At 49.1% G+C, this 17,032-nt stretch overlaps 1 protein-coding gene across 2 annotated transcripts in view; it reads right to left on the bottom strand.

Moving 5' to 3' along the window:
• Nucleotides 1-12,848: 12,848 nt before the first annotated feature.
• Nucleotides 12,849-17,032, bottom strand: part of Gnb1l (G protein subunit beta 1 like) — a 68,981-nt gene continuing 64,797 nt past the window's right edge. For both annotated transcript variants that reach the window (XM_005077509.4, XM_021231470.2), the window contains one exon: nucleotides 12,849-13,370. In XM_005077509.4, the coding sequence (XP_005077566.1) occupies nucleotides 13,119-13,370 (252 nt within the window). In that variant the 3' untranslated portion in view covers nucleotides 12,849-13,118. The remainder of the gene's footprint in view (nucleotides 13,371-17,032) is intronic.

Genomic DNA, 17,032 nt, shown 5'->3' with positions numbered 1-17,032 from the left:
GTACTTTTAAGAAACAAACAAACAAACTCGTTCAAATAAGGAAATAAGTAAAGTAGATGGTAAGTGTCAGGCGGTGGGAGGGGAGGATGGGACTGTTTGCTGAACCCTTTCAGTTTTGAAAAATGACAAATTCCTGAGATGGATGCTGGTGACTGTCATACAAATACGAAGTGCACTTAGCACCATTGAGCCACAGGTCAAGTGGATGGATGGAAGTGTTGTTTTGCTTATTGGTGGTGCTGGAGCTAGAGCTGGGGCCTTTGGACATGCTAGGCAAGTCCTGTACCACTGAGCAAACTCCAAGCCCCAAGTTGTGTGCATTTACATATACTTGACAATTAAATACATGCAGAGCTTGCAGAACCCCCCCATGTCCCTCCCTAACAGGAGGGATTTTTGTCCCCTAGGAGTTTTTGGCAGTGCCTGGGGATGCTTTTGTTGCTTGTCACTAATACAAGGTTGTAGCCAGGTAAATGGTAAGTAGAGACCAGGAATGTCCCTCAGTGTTCTTTTGAAACACAGTCTCTATATAATACTGGCTGTCCTAGAACTCTCTGTCTGCAGACCAGGCTGGCCTTGAACTCACAGAGATCTGCCTGCCTCTGCCTTCCAAGTGCTGGAATTAAAGGCATGTGCCACCACTGCTCAGCTCTGCTAAGTACCCTACAGTGCATGGGTCCAAGCATCAGAGAGCCACAGTGGAGAGAGGCCTGTGATAGACCGTTTCGGACAAGAGTTCAGCCTGGGATCAGGCAGTGGAACCTGGTGACAGCTGGCATGCCACCCAGCAGGCGACCCAGTTGGTTGGGTGAGGCTTGGAGCAAGTATGTCTGCAAAGAGGACAAAGATACAGAGACATGTACTCAACCACTGCAGCAGCCCCTGTCCAACCCAGGACGAAACCCAGCTGTGCACAGCAGCACGGTGGTGACGGCCAGGAAGGACAGCTCAGCGGTGGGAAAGGAAGGGAGCACTGACATCGGTGGCTACAGGGGGCCCAGCCATGGTTTCCAGCAAAGGGAGCCTGGCCCGGCTGGCACTATGCTGCAGGACTCTACATATGCCACACAGAAAGAACAAACCACGGGGTGTGGCACGGGGTACAGACAGGCCTGGGAAAGGCCAGTCACGACAGGGCGGAAGGATTTTTATCGGGGAATGGAACTTCGTTAAAACCTTGTCAAAACTGGGGCAATGGCTCAGTTAGTAAAATGCTTGCCAAACAGGTATGAGTCGATCTCCGCAACCCAAGTAGAAAGCTGGGCGCAGGAACCCAGTGCCAGAGAAGCAGAGACAGGAGGATCCCTGGGACACTCACTGGCTGACCCTATGAGCTCCCGGTTCAGTAAAAGACCCCGCTCAAAACATAGCATGGGACATGAGCGTAGAAGACACACACACACACACACACACACACACACACACACACACAGAGTCAACAGTCACAAAACTGGATGGCAAGGGAAGGTGAGTTTTACCAAATGCAATTTCTCTTATGCAAAAATAAGAACAACTTGCTGCGGCCTTTTCCTCTCATTTCAGCCTCTTGCTGATGCCTCCTCCTCCCCTGTATAGCATGGACACGGTTTGTCTCTCCAGACCGACTGACACCCTGCTGGTGTTGCTCAGGTGGCTCACCGCAGAGGAACTGGTGATCTTTGCAGTTGGTCTCGGGAAGAGAGGCTGCCTTGTGCTCTGCCTCTGGCACGTTCCTGCACCCTCCTGCCCTGTGCCATACATAACTTGAAGTAGCACAAGGCCAGCTGCTCGTAGCCATACAATCGTGGACCTGTCAGCCTCTTTTCTATACAACCTAACTTGTCTCTATTTTGTTACAGCAACAGAAAGTGAAAGACGCCATTGTGCTCCCCTTCAGCCTCTTTACCTGAGCTTCATGGTATGTTTGGCATAACCTTGGGTATTAGTATTATCTGTTGACAATGTTGTTGTTGTTGTGCCGAGGATTAAACCCTGGGCCTCATGAATGCCAGGCAAGGACGCTACCCACATAGCCAAGTGCTAAGTTTTCAATACCCCTGGACCTGCAGAGCTAGAAGGACAAGGGACTGAGAGGGTACTATGAGCAAGGCCTTTGTTTAACACTGAAGACAGGCAAGGCTGCAGGGCTGTGTTTTCCCTTCACTTTGATTTATGTGAAAATGTCAAAAACCGAAAAGCTCACAAATCAGTCACTTTTCTGCTGCTGTGATAAATACTGTGGCCAAGGCACCGTAGAAGGGAGGGTTTATTTGGCTTATGTTTCCCGAGGACCAAGAGTCTATCACAGCAGGAAGATGTGGCAGCAGATGACATACTCATGGCAGGAACAGCAGAGAGAGCATATCTCAAACCTAAGCAGGAAGCAGTGAACTCCCAGGGATGCAACCTCAAAGTCTGCCCCCAGTGGCAGACTCTCTTCAGCAAGGCCACATATCTAAGCCTCCCAAAACACCGCCATAAACTGGTGACCAAATATTCAAATGTCCAAGACATTTCATTGATACCAGGCCAGCTAGTCATTCAATAAATGCCCAGGGATAGGAGATTGTGTTGCACGATTAGCAGCTCTCTAGCCAGTGGAACGCTCACATGGGGGGGGGGTGGATGGAAAAGGGTAAGATCCCAGACATTGAAACATTGTAAACGAGATTGTTAAAACACTATTAGAGGGCTATGGCTGGAGCTGAGCGGCCAGTGCTTGTCTACAGCGATGAGCTCCTGAGTTGTGCAGAAAAACCTACCAGCCAAGCAGCAAACAGAAGCGCCCAAGCCAAAGCCGCACAAAACAAAAATCAGTCCTCTGCAAACGAGAAACAAAAACCAGAGAGTGACCCAAGGACACCTTCCTGGTCTTGGGGAAGACACGTTTGTCAGGGAAGGAGTCCCTGAGACCGTTGCTAGAGTTTGTGTTGTTCCCATCTGCTCTCTCCACAGGGCACCCATGCATAGACTGGCTAGCTGCAGACTTAAGATTCTTCTGCCTCAGCTTCGCCCAAGAACAATTACAGCAAAGGGACGCGCTTTGCTTTTCTGTTTATCATTTTGAGACAAGGTCTTTCTTTGTAAACGTGGTTGGCAGGGAAGTTAAGTGGACAAGGCTGACTTGAGGCTCACAGAGATCTACCTGCTTCTGGTCACGTTGCCCCTCCCCCCCAGACAGGTTTTTTCTGTGTAGCTTCAGCCTGCCTCTGCCTCCCAAGTGCTGGGATTAAAGATGTGCACCATCACTCCCCAGCTATACTTTTCTTTAATTGCTTATTATTGCTCTGTGGGTGGAAGTCGGAACGTTGGGTATATTGAGAAAGCTTTACCAATAAGCTACATCTGCAGGCTAAGTTTTTTTTTTCTATTTTTCTTTTGTTTTGAGACAAGGCCTCACAGGGTAGCCCTGGCTGGACTGAAACTGGCTATGTAGATCAGGTTGGCCTAGAATTTGAAGGCGATCTTTCTGCCTCACCGTCCACTGTGTTGGAGTAACAAGCATGTACCCCAGATCCAGCTCAAACTTGTTTTTATTTGTTTGATTTTTGAGACAGTTTGTGTGATTTGAATGAGAATGACCCCATAGGCTCATACATTTGAATGCTTGGTGACCAGGGATTGGAACTGTTTGAAAGGTTTAGAAGGATTAGGAGGTGATGGCCTTGCAGTAAGTGTGCCCTTGTTAGAGGAAGGTGTGTCATTGGGGGTGGGCTTTGAGGTTTCAAAAGTTGATGCCAGGTCCAGTCACTCTCTCTCTCTCTCTCTCTCTCTCTCTCTCTCTCTCTCTCTCTCTCTCTCTCTCTCTCTGTCTCCCTCCCCTTTTCTCCCCTCTCTCTTTCCCCCTTCCTCTCCCTCCCCCATCCCTCTCTGCCTGTGAAGCAGTTCTCAGCTACTGCTCCAGTGCTGCTCTGCCATGGTGATAGTGGACTAAGCCTACGAAACTGTCGGCAAGCCCCCGATTAGTGTTTTCCTTTATAAGAGTTGCCATAGTCATGGTGTCTCCTCACAGCAATAGAACAATGGCTAAGACAGAAGTTGGTATCAGGAGTGGGGTATTGCTGTGACAGACAGGCCTGACCATGTTGCTTGCTGGCAGAATGTGGACTGTGGGACTCTGGGATCAGGAAAGCAGCTGGATGCTTTAAGTGAGGCTTAAGAGGCCACACTAGTGCAGTGTGGAAGGCAGTGGTGCTGAGGGCAATATAAATTATATCGGCCCAGCTCAGGGTGTTTCACAAGAATATTAATATGTGGCCTACAGACAATTCTCCTGATATTTTGGCAAAGAATGTGTTTGCTTTTTGCCCTTGTCCTAAAAATATGTCCGAAGCTAAACTGGAGTTTTGGATTCATAGCTTAGACAGAGGAGATAGCTTAGTATTGATTTTCCTGTGGTTTTTAGTAATCACCCTTATGTAGATCACTAACGAAAAGGAGCAAGCTGGACAAAGAAAAGAAAAATGCAAAACATAGTTTGAGGAGAAAAGGAGCACCAGGGGAAACGATTTGTTGGAACCAAGTGTTGTGCTCAAGGAGATAAAAGGTTTACAGTAAAGCCTGATGCTAAATGGAATAAAGGGAGTGGTGACATCAGGACAAGACCTTGCCCGGTTAAGCTTCCAACGTGTGGAAAGGAATTAGAGAGATGCTTAAGCGGCGAAGGAAACCAATCTACAACAGAAAGCTGATGCAGATGTAACTGAACAAAGGGACCAGTTTCTGGCCCTATCAAGTCACAGAACTAGGTTTAAGAGTTAAGGATAGAAGAAAGGGATTGTGAATATTCCTCTGCGACTAAGGAAAGCCATGAGGGCAAGTATGTGTCTGGGCTTTCATGTCTATTCTGTTATTGTATGTATGTATGTACGTACGTATGTATATATGCATGTATGTAGGTAGGTATGTGATCTGCTATTTTATTTTTATTTTATAGGAGACTGCAGACTGCCATGAGTCACAGAAGAGACTTCAAATCAGTGTTGAGACTGTGATAGACTCTGGGGACTTTTGGAGTTGAACTGAATGCATTTTTACATTGTGGTATGGCTACAAGCCTATGGGAGCCAGCTAGTGGGATGTGGTGGTCTGAGTAAGAATGGCCCCAAAGACTTATATATGCGAATGTTTGGTTCCCAGTTGGTAGATTATTTAGGAAGGATTAGGAAGTGTGGTTTTGCTGGAGGAGGCATGTCACTGGAGGGTAGGTTTTTAGGTCTCAAAAAGCCATGCCAGGTCCAGTCTATGTGTCTGTGGATCAGAATGTAGCTCTCAGTAACTGCTTCAGCCCCTACCTGAATGCCACTATGATCCCTGCATGATGGCAATGGACTAAGCCACAGAAGCTATAAGCAAAGCCCCAATTAACTGCTTTCTTTTTTAAGAGCTGCCTTGTTAATGGTGTCTCTTCACAGCAATAGAACCACAACTACAACAAGTATCTTGTATAGCCCAGGCTGCTCTGAAACACACATACAGAGAACTCTGGGTTACTCCTGGCTTGTTGGATGTGCTCTAGAGGACTCCATGTAGGAAGTTTGCCTCCCCTGAGATCATTTCACTGAGAAAGAAAATCAGCTGTGTGATTGCCTTGTCACCAGTCCCCAGCAGCCCCTGTCAAAGGCCAGGCACACAAATGAAGATGCTGAAGCTTGAGGAGGCACACTAGATGCTTCAGACACATGACCGATGTGTGGCTTAGTTACACCCCGTGGCCAAGCTCCTCTTAAACCCCTGACTCCCAGTCTCTAGGTGAACAGATGGCCGTTACACCATCAGTTTATTATCCAGCAACAGTAACAAGATGAAGCCAGATGAGCCAATTCCGAAATAGTCCATGTTTACAAAGACAGAACAAAAACCTCTAGCCTTATGCCCTGAGTAAATGCCCTACTGTCCTTCTTACAGGTCAGATTTCCCATCCGAGTGAAAGAGATCCCAGCATCCATCTCCTGCTTAGACAGGCTGTGCTGGGCCCACCTGGATGCTGAGATCCCTCGGCTCCATGCAGATGTCCCAGAGCGGCCCTGGCATTGCGAAGCAGCAACCATACCCCCTTCACGTGGAGGTGGGCATCTTTTAAAGTGAAGGCTGACATGCTTTCTTTGTAAATACTGGCTGTGGCTTGGGGCTCTGTCATCCCTGATCAGATATCATGGGGCAGTCGTGGGCCCTGCACTGGGGGCAGCTGTGGGCAGCACACTGGGGGTGGCTGTGGGCCCTGCAGTGGGGGCGGCTGGGGGCCCTGCACTGGGGACAGCAGAATGTGGCTTGCCCTTCTCCCAGGCTCCCTCCCTGGCAGGGGTGAATCATGAAAGCATCCTGTTTATTATCTTCTTTTAGTGGTTTTGAAACAGCTTCCTTCTATTTAGTTCCCGTTTTTCATTGTATTTTTTTGGGGGGGGCAGAGTTTTATTATGTACCCTTGGCTGGTCTTCACACAAATCCATTTGCCTCTCGGGTGCTAGGATTAAGTACATATGCCACCATGCCTGACTCTGATGGGGGATGTCCTTCTGTATATATGTTTTTCTTATTGGTTGATGAATAAAACACTGTTTGGCCTGTAGAGGCAGGAAGACTAGGAGACCAGGAGAATTCTGGGAAAGGTAGGCAGAGAGGCCATGAGAAGAGACACCATGTAGTGGAGGAAGGAGTAATGGGTTCCCAAACCTTTCTCCAGGAAGATAAGACCACATGGAAATACTTAGATTAGTAGTTATGTGTTAATAGTGAAGAGAGCTAGCCAATAAGAAGCCCTAGATATCGGCCAGCAGTTTAATAATATAGTGTCTCTGTGTGTTTATTTGGGGCTGAAGCGGCAGGGGGACCAGGCTGAAGAAAATCTCCAGCAACATGACTCAGTTTTTATGTTTATTTACTTATTTTATTTTCTGTGGCAGGGTTATCTTGCTGCCCAGTCCAGGCTGACTTCAAACTTCTCAATTCTCCTGCCTTCACTTCTCAACGGTGCAAGCTTCCGCACTCACTGGCAATGAGCACCTGCTACAAATCTTGGCTTGATAGTTAGCCACACCCTGTCCCCTCATGGTCCACAGTGTCATCCTTCACTCAGTGTTACATATTCCCTGAGCAGAGCTAAGGACTCTTTCCAGTACAGTCTACCAGGTGAACTCTCTGCCCTTCCCATCTACCCTGTACAGACACTGCCTTCCTGGCTGGTTCCTGGGCCTTGCTGAAGGCCAGAGAATGGCTCACTGACCCCAGGAAGCCAACCAAGTGTTAGGAGAGCTCATCTACCAAGCTACCTGAGATACCTGGAGTCCTCAGGCAACTGAAGAAAACCTATGGGGGTGGGGGTGGAGGTGGGGGTGGGGCTGTGCCTGCAGGCTGAGGCCTTACAGCTTGGCGGGCCTGGCAGACCCTGCAGCAACATGCCTTTCCCAGGGCTGGCGGGGCTGGTGGTTCTGCACCTTGTCTACAAGAGGTGCAGGCATACAGCAAGTTCAGCTTTAATGGTGTCATTGATGCCAGCTTGCTGTCTGCCACGTAGGGGTTCCGCATGAAGTTATACCTAGTTGAGAATCAAGCGTTTCTAACGAGCCCTGAAGGGATATTTTCTCTTTGTGCAAACAGTCCTTTTGTGTAGAGGGAATTCTGTGGCTTCTTGGCAGACACAGGTGGAAAACACCTCAGTGAGCACCACTCACTCCCTGGGAAGTTGAGAGCTATGCACCGCATGTCAGCACAGCCAGCCCTGGGCTGCAGGTGGCTTTTCTGCATGCTGTGCTGGGAGCCCCTCCTTGGATGACCTCTCGGAATCTGAGCCCTCAGTGTCCTAGAAGCAGTGATCTAGATGCAGCCTGTTTAGCTCTGTGATTCCCCCAACTGTCTTAGAGTTTCTGTTGCTTGGCTAAAACACCATGACCAAAAGCAGCTTGGGGAGGAAAGGGTTTATTTCATCTTTCAACTCTCAGGTCACACTCCATCACTGAGGCTTAGGGTGGGAACTCAAGGCAGGAACCTGGAGGCAGGAGCTGAAGTGGAGGCCAGGAGGAGGCTGCTCACTGGCTTGCTCCTCATGGCTTGCTCAGCCTGCTTCTTTATTCAGCTCAGGACCACCTGCCCAGAGTTGCACCACCTGAATCAATCATTAATCAAGGAAATGCCAGGCAGATTTGCCTTATAAACTCATTTTCTCAGTTTAAAAAGTCTTCCCAAATGACCCTAGTCGTGTCAAGCTGGCAAACAAAACAAAATAAAAAACAACTAGGCGGCACACTAAGTTATCCAGGGAACAAAGAGACAGGTACTACCAGGGTCACTTGTCCCAGAGGGCCCCAGCCAGCAGCATTGGGCTAAGTAGGTGCTGATTACCCGTGGGCTGGATGGCAACTGACTCCGTTTCACAGAGCAGCGCTGAGGCAGGAGAGGGTGGGCACAGAGAGGTCCAAGGCAGCATCTACTCAGGCGGCCACGCCGCGAAGCCAGGGCTTGAGTCCTGTGAGTGTACCCCGTCAGATGCGGCAGCAGAGCTGTTAGGTATCCCTGGTGGAGCTCGCAGACAACAGCTGCTACCAAAGTTACCAAGCAAACAGTCCTAAGGTTACACTATTTGCCAGATAGAGGGAACGTGGGGCAGCCCCTCTGGAGTCCAGAAACCTGCTCGGCAGCCACAGGATCTGTTAGGATTAGGTAAGGAACCAGCCTTCTGTCACCTGACTGCCCCCTTGAAATGCTAAGGACAATCATCTCAGGCCTGTGCTCCTGACTAGGGAGACCAACTTCCACATTGTGGAAGTTTGGTATGGAGGCAGATGGGTAATCTCACACTCAGGAGGCAGAGACAGAAGGATAGAGTTCCAGGGCAGCCTGGGCTACACAGAAAAACTAAATGGAAAGTGCCAGGAGTCATGTCAGAGGTGTGGCAGATGGTAATACTCAAGATGCTAGCCCACCAGGAGGAAAACTGATGGGGAAACCTTGTTAAACATGGTCACAAGGCTACAGACTCTGGAATCTTTTCTTCTGTTGTAACTTCACGCATGGTGTTGCAGTCTTTCCCTGGTGACTGTGGGGAGTCCCCCACTGCCTGTATCCTATGTGTTTATTCACGAATGCATCCTGATCTACTGGACATTTTTACCTGTGGATTATCAGGAAAACGACTCCTCCTCAAGCTGTGTTGTCTTATGGACATATAGCTAAGCTGTCTGGTTTGTTGGGCTAGGGTTTAAAGTGTGAAGCTACCTAACCGCTGCGTGCAGTTTCCTTACTACTAGGTCTGGCTGATAACCTAGGACAATGATTAATTCTCTGCACAGATTCCTGACATCAGTTTTCTGATATGGGGATGTACCCTGAAGACTCAAAAGTTCATCCAACTAACTGGTTTTTGTTGTTTTGTTTTTCAAGACAGGGTTTCTCTGTATAGCCTTAGCTGTCCTGGAACTCACTCTGTAGACCAGGCTGATCTTGAACTCACAGAGATCCACCTGCCGCTGCCTAAGTGCTGGGATTAAAGGTGTGCACCAGCATTACCTGACTACACCTGTTTTTTATGTGTAAAAATGTTGGGTCCTGAAATTGTGCAGTTTACAAGGAGTTAATAACTGAGGTCTAGAAACAGAAATGGCCTTGGTTCAGAAACACTGCAGGGGAAAGATTTTATGGCTGGTCAAGGCTACAGAAAATAATGACTTTATAGCCCCGAGAAAGAGTTACAAGTTTCTTTTTCATGGGTATGGAGGCAGATAGGTAATTTCACACAGGAGGCAGAGACAGAGGGATAGTTCCAGGACAGCCTGGGCTACAAAGAAAAACAAAATGGAAAGGGTGTGATGACTGAATACACCAACCCAGAATCAGCACTGAGCACAAGAAATGTGGCCACTATTTCCTGCACTAATTTTCTTTGGCTGTGAGTAGTCTCCCGTGATAGAAAAGGAGGTGCTGGACAGCCACCAGGAGGCAGATGAGTGGCATCTGTGTCTCTCAGCAGACCGGCCAGCTGATGTGGGAAACGTCTAAGGGATTGAATGCCCTTGACTACTGGTCTGGGGCTATGCCTCTGCCTCTGGAGGCCACAGTCCCACCCCACCCCCGTTTGTTCTGGGAACACGCACACTGCACACATGGAACTTCAGGTGCTCCTTCTGGGTGGCACCTCCATTCTGTGACTCCTTTGCTACAGCTCACAGGAAGCTGCTGTTTACCCGGAGACAGGGACAACGTTCATGGAGGCCTCATGGCCCAGTCAACCAGGACGATGCAATTTAAAACGACTCTCAAAGGAAACAGAAAGAACACAGCTCAAGTTGCCTGAACAGGCATCTGGGCTCTGGGAAGAAACCACACAGCCCCCATCATGCAGACCATGTAATAAGCATGGGGTACCCAGAGCATCATATGTATAGACAAAGCACTGTGTCCTAGTCCCTCTTTGTGCCTTTTCCTGGGGAGACATGAACAAACATCTATCCACCCCACACTGGACACAGACGATAGGAAAAGAAACCGTCTCACCCACGCCTGGCTCAGTGAACCAATGACTTCACTGGGGTTGCTTGCGGGAGCGTTGGTGGCTCAAAGGCAGCTGAGCTCACCCATGCCAGCACCGGTGAGTGCTCTCTCTCCCCGGTAATTGATCGTTTTTTGTAGCTTTGGGGAGGAGCCTTGAGAGTCTTGGACATGAGTCCTGTGAGACAGGAAAGATGTTCCAATTTGGAGGAAGCAGCTATCCAACCATCAGCCCGCGGACAGAAGAGTCCCAGGAAACCCATGGCATCTGTGCACTGGCTACTACTTCCAGTCTGTGACAAGGAAGGGGCAAGGAGGTTCAGCAGCGCTGTGAGATGAGGCTTCAGTGCTAGGCTTCCTGAGGCAGCCATAGTGACCTACACAGGCTTGGAGAGCATCTCCACAGGTGCTGGGGAAAGGGAACTAAAAAGGGCACCCGGAGCACTCCACAGGATGGTGCTGCCCAGTGCCGCTAGGCTGGTTTGGGCACGGACAAGAACTGGACTGTCTTTCCCACCAAATTGGTGGACTCCCCAATTTTCTTACAACCAACCTACCCTGCCCTCCCCCACTTTCTTTGGCCAGGTCTTTCTTCATAGCCCAGCTGGCCTGGGACTGGGAGATCCACGTGCCTGTCTCCTGAGTGCTGGGGTTAAAGTTCAGGCTCCACTGAAACTTCTCCTAAAGAGGTCACTGAAGCACTGTCCTGTAGCCTAGTGACTCATACTCTATAACCCCCGTAAAATGGATATGTTCTCAGACTTTCTTCGTATTGCCAGTTCCCAAATGACACAAAAACTTCTTAATTATGAAAGCTTGGTCTTATCTTAGGCTTGTTCTTAACTTTAATTATTAATTGTTCTTAAATTAATCCATTTATATTAACTCTTTTCCTCCTTCCTCTCCCTCCCTCAGGAATTCTGGGAAAGGGTAGGGGGGCTGAGGCCTCCACCTGTTTACCTTTGTCTGGGGCTTTGTTCTGATTTCAGAGGTTCAAAGCTTCAGGGCCTGGTACTTAGGGACTTGGTATCAGAACTTAAACTGGATAACACAGACAGGACACTTGGGACAGGTGGCAGGTCCCCTGGGGGAGTCTGGCTGGCACTCTAGTAGGGACTTTGGTGACGTGGGTCAGACTACTCACTGGGTCCACAAGCTTCTGCCTGTGTGGATCCAGTTGGCCCGCCCTGTCTCTGCTGATTCCAGGAAGCCAGACCCGTCACAGAGCTCTGCTGATCAGAGTCTGCTGAAGGTGGCTCCTAATTCATAGACTATTACAGGAAACACTTCCTCCTGTCCTTTGCTACTAAGTGACACCTTTTACACATGGGACAGTTTCGATCCCTATTGCATTTAGAGATTGCACGCTGGGGGTGCAGTTGCTGTGAAGCCCTCTGAGGATGCTGGGTTCCCCCAGCAACTGCCTCCCTCAGTGTGGGACAAAAGGCACAGCCTCCCAACCAACCTGCAGCAGGCCACATTCCCATCTCCCAGTCATTCCCTCTCCCAGTTGAGTTTCTTAGCTTCCCATGTACGGACATCTTTTGGACTGTGCTTAGCCAACTTGCCACTGATCTAACTAAGCCTTCTCTGGCCCTGGAATGGCGACACCAAGCCATAGTTCTTGCCACACACATTTCTCCTGGGCCACACACTCCTTTCCTGTCCTCCCACAGGTGGCCCCAGGCTTTGGGACACCAGACTGTACTGTGGCACAGACACATCTGGCCTCAGCAGGCAAGGTGTGATATTTAGTCACAGAGCAGGTCCAGAACAGAATTGGGGCTCTAAGGTCAGCAGGGCCTGGTGGCGCAGCCCTGGGTGCTGCAGGTCTTCCGAGCACAGGCTCTTCTGGCAATGATGGGAGAAGAAAGGCCTGAGATCCTCACTTCTTAGCTGCATCCTCACCTTCAGTCTGGTTTCCCCCAGTCAGCACTCCCTCAGGGACTGCTCACCAGTCAGCCACATGCTCAAAGAGGCTTTGGGCGCTCGCTCACTCCTAAGTAAGGCCTTGTTGCTCCATGTCCCGCAAGATTGTGCTTGTGCCCTGGGCGCTGTACTCCGGCTTGTGGCCTGTCTCAGCCTGTTTCCCTTGCTTCTTGCAGGTTCACGGGGAGGCAGAGGCTAGCGCCTCCTTCCCTGACGACCCATTCCGCCTCCCTCTTTGGGAAGCCCAGTTTCATCCTTTCCTCAGCCTTGGATGTCAGGAGCTCCTCAACATTTCTGGGGCAAGAGCCAGGGGGATGTGGCAGACAGCCACTGTGAGACCGACAGGCTCCCCAGGCCAAGCCCTGAGAACCTGCATCCAGACTGCCTGCTTGGGGATCTGACCGCTCCCATCCTAAGTGGGGAACACAGGGACATCTCCATGGAAGTTTCCACCTTGAGCCTTTGGGTTGGTAATGGGAAATTTATTGTCAGATAGGTCCAGGCTGGCCATACTACCAGGTCCAGGCTATGCCTCTTACCAAGCTGCAGGTGCCAGGTGTCTATCATCAGGTACTGTCTTTTGAATGACAGGTCACAAAAGGAACAGAGAACCTTATGAAGAAAGTGGATCCACAGACCTTTGTCATAATTTGGTGTCCTCAGAGGCCCTTGAGGACCTCCCACCGGACTGGGCCAAGACTGGATTAAGACAGCAGTGTCCGACAATTAAGTCATGGGCAGGGGTAGAGTGACCAGATGCTGATTCGCTGGTCCTTAGACCCTGCAGCGAGCAAGCCGTCAGTGGCGAAGGCGACGCAGTGTACAGAAGCACTGTGGAAGGCCAGGACAGCCAGCGGCTTCATTGTCCTCCAGTGAAACACACGGATGCGATGGTCCCAGCCTGCCGTGGCTAAGATCTTGTGGTCTGGCCGGATGGTGACTTGGGCAATCCCAGGATTGGTGAGTTCATGAGTCTTGCACACCTATAAGCAGGCAGAGCAGAGCAAGAAGAAGAATTAGGTTGCTCTTGGGTCTGCTGCAGTCCTTGGCCCCAAATACCCCTTCTCTGGCCCTACTCTACCACAGGTCTTGTCCATCTGGCCTTCTCCTCAAGCCCACGGTCATAGCAGGGGCTTCCCTAAGCATATACAAGGCTGAGGCTATGCTGTGCCCATCTCCAGGCTGCTTAGACAACTCTAGCCTTGGAGGAACCTGGGAGGCCAGGTCCTGAGTTCTCAGTGTGAAGGACATAGTATAGTCACTGCTTCTTTCTCCCAGAGGAGCCTCCACTGAAATTTGTGGCATGTGGGAAGATGCAAATTCCATCAACAATAACACCAAGAATCAAATGAGACCTGGAAACATGGAAGGGGTTCCTGGACTGCCCAGAGAAGGGGTTGGCAGAGTGGACAGCCTTGAATGTGTCTCTCAAGAATTCACAGTCAGAAACAAATTCACCTATTAATGCTACCTAAGGTGGAGTATTTGGCAGGGAACTGGAGCTATGTGAAATGATGAGGCCTATTAGTGGCTTTCTTAGAGGAGGAGACCTGAGCTGGCAGCCTGTTCTGTCTTGTCTAGGGATAGTCCCCATGTTGTGACTGGCACTCAGCAGATGCAGGCTTTTGAGCCTCCTGGACTTCAGCACCACTAGCCAAATAAACTTCTATTTTTAAATTTCTATTTTATGTACTTGAATGTTTTGCTTGTACATATTTATCTGTGAGCTATGTGTGTGTAGGGCTCACAGAGGCCAGAAGAGGGCGTCAAAATCCCTGAGCCTGGAGTTACAGACCGTTGCAGAGCTGTCATGTTGGTACTGAGAATTGAACTTGGGTCCTCTGCAAAAACAGCTAGTATTTTTCACCACTGAGCCAGCTCTCTGTCTTCTATTCTTTAGACACTATCTAGGCTTAGCAGTCTTAGGCATTTTGTTGTAATAGAAAATGGAGTAAGGTACAGGGCGAGGGAAACAGCACTGCAGGAGGGAGAAGGAATCCAGATGTGCTCTTCACTGGCTATGGAACCCCCATTTCCCTGGCAATGTGGTCTGTCCTCTGTATATTCACCACTGTGCTTTTGCCAAATGCAAGACCAATGTGGCCGCCACACAAACCTTAAACTCCTAGAACTTTAAGCTAAATAAAAATTCCTTTATGAAGTTAGCCTGCCTCAGGTTCTTTGTTATAGTAATGAAGGCAGCCCTCTTGGTTACACTGGCCTATCCTATACACTGAGGACACTTGACAGCTCTGTTCCTGTGAGTGGCCTGCCTCTGAGCCAACAAGCTTTCTGTTAGTCCTTTGTCTTCAGTGCCTTCTGAAAGGACCACATCACCCTTTGCAGACAATGACTCATCTCCACAAAGATGACAAGGAGGCTGGGCATAGTGGCTCATGCATTTAACCCTAGCACTCTGGAGGAAGAGGGACAGGATCTACATAGAGCATTACAGGCTAGCAAGGGCTACATACTGAGATTCTGCCTTAAGGAAGGAAGGAAAAAGGGAGGGGGGAAGGCAGGAAGGAAGGAAGGAAGGAAGGAAGGAAGGAAACACAAGGAAAAACAGAAGTATGAATGGTAGTATCCATGAAAGTCAGTAGAAATGGCATAGAGCAATTTAGCTACAAATTAACAAAATACAACCTGATGAAGCAGGTTATTCTTAAACCAATAACCATGGGACTTGGCAGAAAGGGATAGGAGCACCAATGGAGACCTTGAATGAGGTAAGAATGGGGTTCGGGAGTGCAGGAAGATTAGTAAATAAACCAAGTGAGAACAAACAGTTACAGTGGGCCAGAGAAAACATGGGGGGCAACAGACAGCAACTTCAATTTATTGAAATAGGAGTTTTAGGATCTAAGACCAAAGAAAGGCTGTAAGAGCATTCAATAGTAAGATATGCTCTAAAATTATGAGGGCTAAGAGTGAAGAGAGACCTTCCAATAGTCAGGTAAAAAGAATAAGCAAATGACATGGCAGATGGGGATACAGTAGAAGCTGTCACCAGAAAGTTCCAGTGCTACATGTGTGCCAGCAGAGAGCGGGGGCAATGCTCATACAGGCAGAAGGGGAGTATGGTCCAAGAGTTTTATATCCAGCCAAACTGTCACTCAACTGTGAAAACAGTAGATAAACATTTTTGAACATGTAAGAGCTGAAAGAATATTGCTCCCGTAAGTCCTCCTGGAAGAACAAGAAGATTAACTCCAGCCTCGAAGGAGATGGCTAGAGAACTACAGTGAACGGTCTGGCAAACAGCACTGAGTCTACTTACCTACAGGATTAGGCACAAGACATGGGGATTATGGCTCGGAGAACCAGTTATGTAACTAAGAGAAGCATGGGCGGGGGATGAGGAAGATGGGGTGCTGCTGAGAGCTTGCTCATTGTCTGACCTCACATCTGAGATGATCGGACCCCACCACAGATGATAGCAACTCAGCACATTTCACATTTCCTTCTCTTCCACCTGAGAAGTGAGACCTTGGTTTTCTGGTATTTGCTTTGTATATCTGTATATGATAATGCCCAAATCCAAAGCAGGAAAACTAGAAGTATTCTCTGGTTTAAATGATTAAATTCCATCCAAAGTTAAATCCAAATCTGAGGTACATAGAAAGGACTTCAAAGGGTCAAACAGCAGATAAGCCAGGACCCAAGTGAGAGGAGCTGAGGGCCACTTGGGTTCCAAACCCAAAGCAGTAAGTAAGGTAAAACTGATCAAAGGTACAGTTCACACTCAAAGAGTTGTGACTGTTCTACAGACACATCTTTCATAAAGTGGTTATGACAAGGTGTCCGAGGCCTAACTAGTCATCTTGCTGGAAACAACCGTAAAGGTGAACAAAACACACAAGGTAATTGTTGACAGGCTCTGGAGAGCAGGCAGGGTGGGGCCCTGGAATTCTCTACCTGGGGACAGTATCTAGCCAGAATATAATAGTCACATTAAGTTGAGGAGACAGATAAAATCTGGGACAGTGCGAAGGCTGAGACTGTGAGGCTAAAGGTGGTGGGATGGAGGGAGATGTGGTGTGGAGACTGGTTTGCTGTCTCTGTATGTTCTCTGTATGGCTCTGTATGTCACAGATGACAAGCTTAGCAGAGAGGCTGCTGCAGGACAAGAGGTCAACACTGACAGCCAAAGATGGGCTGGGCACCAGGTCTTCTCTACATATCTAACAAAGTGGGAAGCCGGGCCCGGCAAGGTCTGAGTGGGGCGGGGGTTGCAGTGCCACCACAGTGAATGCGGCTGGGATGGCTTTTCCACAAACCTGCCCCAACACAGCATGAAGCTGGGCCCACGCAAGTCCAATGTGAGCAGCCAGCCGCTGAACCACTGCTGGAGAAGAGGCAAATGCGCATCAGCACAAAACAACAGAATTCAGTGTCTTCATCACCTGCTGCCATTCACAATGTCCAGCACATTAACAGTAATTACCGGACACACAGAAAGGCAGGAGAAAATCCAGTCAGTATAAACTGATTCCCAAATGATACAGGTACCAAACACACCAAATAAGGACATCTATGCAAGGAAAAGGGCCATGCAGATCACACCAAGCCTGAAAGCCTGAGAATGCACCTTCAGGACCCACGGAAAAACCCAGGAAGGTGGCGCTGCAGCCCACCTGTAATC

The sequence above is a fragment of the Mesocricetus auratus genome, unplaced genomic scaffold (assembly GCF_017639785.1).
Source record: "Mesocricetus auratus isolate SY011 unplaced genomic scaffold, BCM_Maur_2.0 Super-Scaffold_100008, whole genome shotgun sequence".
Lineage (NCBI taxonomy): Eukaryota > Metazoa > Chordata > Mammalia > Rodentia > Cricetidae > Mesocricetus > Mesocricetus auratus.
The sequence above is the reverse complement of the archived record's forward strand: the minus strand, read 5'-3'. Positions and strand labels throughout refer to the sequence as shown.